Source organism: Triticum aestivum, chromosome 6B (genome assembly GCF_018294505.1).
Source record: "Triticum aestivum cultivar Chinese Spring chromosome 6B, IWGSC CS RefSeq v2.1, whole genome shotgun sequence".
In the NCBI taxonomy this organism is placed as follows: domain Eukaryota; kingdom Viridiplantae; phylum Streptophyta; class Magnoliopsida; order Poales; family Poaceae; genus Triticum; species Triticum aestivum.
In genome coordinates, this window is record NC_057810.1 from 687839646 (window position 1) to 687841458 (window position 1813).

General features: G+C 51.6%; 1 protein-coding gene across 1 annotated transcript; it reads left to right on the forward strand.

The window, feature by feature from the left end:
- The first annotated feature begins 790 nt into the window (after positions 1-790).
- On the forward strand, positions 791-1594 carry LOC123139625 (uncharacterized). The gene has a single exon (XM_044559375.1). It carries the CDS (start codon positions 791-793, stop codon positions 1592-1594), a length of 804 nt encoding a protein of 267 aa, XP_044415310.1.
- The last annotated feature ends 219 nt before the right edge of the window (positions 1595-1813 follow it).

The window sequence follows — 1813 nt, forward strand, 5'->3', positions numbered from 1 at the left end:
GGCTGCGGCGGCGTTTCCCTCAAGAAAAAAAGCACGTCTCATGTCCGGCTTGTGCAGGAATCCATCACCAAGTAGGATCAGTAATTCCGTCCCGAATCGGTTATGTTGCAAGTCCTAGCTAGGGAAATACCCAATGGTTCCTGGTTGTATATGCACCCTATATGGGATTTTTTTCTAAATGTTTTAAAAAAAAGTCAAAATAGGTAAGAACTATTTTGACAAAACACTTGACTTACTTTTGCACTGGTATATACACTTTCACACAAAAAAACAAAAGTTGACATCACAGCAAAAAAGACAAAATTTATTTGCTATTATAGGTAACTATTCACACTATTTTAGCTAAAAACTTGTCTTTTTCGAAAAGAAGTCAAAGGGATATTCTTTTGTGTGTGGATTTTTTCTCACGGGTACAGCAAAAGGTCAAGTTTATTTCAAAAATATTTTCTGGAATTTTTGACCTTTTGTTGAATTACTAATTTTTTTCCCATATAGGGTGTATATGTCCCCATAGACCACAAATCCTCCTCCGTCCTAGCTATAGCTATATATACGTATTACCCTGCACCCCTATAAACAGTACACCCAGAGACCAATAGAAAGACCAGCGGGCACGAGGCATGCCCGTGTGTATCAATTGCTTGCGCGTATCCGTGTTGCTTCTAGTAGATCGATACTACATCAACCGTGGTTAGCCAGCTACGTCCAATCTATTCGAGTGTTTTCGTCTGCGTACGTGTTTTTCTGGTATATACTTCAGAATTCACTAATTCAGTCAGTAGGGGGCTGGATGTCTAAGCAAAGAAGGCGGGGCGAGGAGGATGAGGCCAACTACTACCACGACCGCAGCGGCAACAAGGAGAAGAGCCTCTATCTGGTTCTAGACGACTGGCACAAGGGCTTCACCATCCGCAAGATCGATGCCGACAGTCCTGACCTCAGCGCCTCCCCTGTCCTCCGGGTAGTGTCACCTGAGCGTGGCCGTGCCATGAAGTTTGCAGCCCTGGGCGGCTACATCATTGCCACGAGCAACATACATGCCGGAACCCTCTTCTACGACACTGACACCGCCGGACTGGCCGTCGGCCCTCCCATTCCAGAAGCACTGCTTTGTGGCTCCAACACCTTCCTGACCTCCGGCGCCGGTGACACGCTGTTCGCATTCGCCTTCGACTTCATGGAGCGGCCTGTGTCCTTTGAGGCGATGGCGAAGCCGCCACCGACGGAAGACGATGACCTGCTGCCCACCGACTGGTCTTGGAGAAGCATGCCGACGCCCTTCACCAAGGACGAGATGATCTTCTCCTACACGCTGCACCCGGACAGGCGCACCATATTCGTATTCTCGTGGAGCAGGGCGGTCTACGGCACGTACTCCGTCGACACCAGGAGCTGCAAGTGGAGGCGCCATGGGGAGTGGATGCTGCCTTTCAGAGGCCGAGGCTACTTCGACGCTGAGCTAGACACATGGGTCGGGCTGCACGAGGACGGCTACGTCTGCTCCTGCCAGGTTGCCTCCCGCAGCGGCGGCACCACGCAGCAGTCAGAGTGGAAGATGGCCGACGAGCGTAGGATGTGGATCCCATGGCATTAGCTAGAGTTTCGCCTGCGTCGGATTTGATGGCGCGGGCGGAGTATCGAGGAGTCGCCGGCATCGGACAGGGCCTGGGGCATAGAGGAGTCCTCCTAGTCAAGGAGATCGGAGAGAAGAAGATGATGGCAGCGCGAGGACACATGAGGGCAGGCGTCGAGAGGATTGACCGTCCAGGCTCGTGAGGAGGGCGGCGAGAGGAACGTGTTAATGGTACCGTGT

Excerpts from the sequence above, each read along its gene's own strand:
- LOC123139625 (XM_044559375.1), top strand. The coding sequence starts at position 791 with ATGTCTAAGCAAAGAAGGCGGGGCGAGGAGGATGAGGCCAACTACTAC.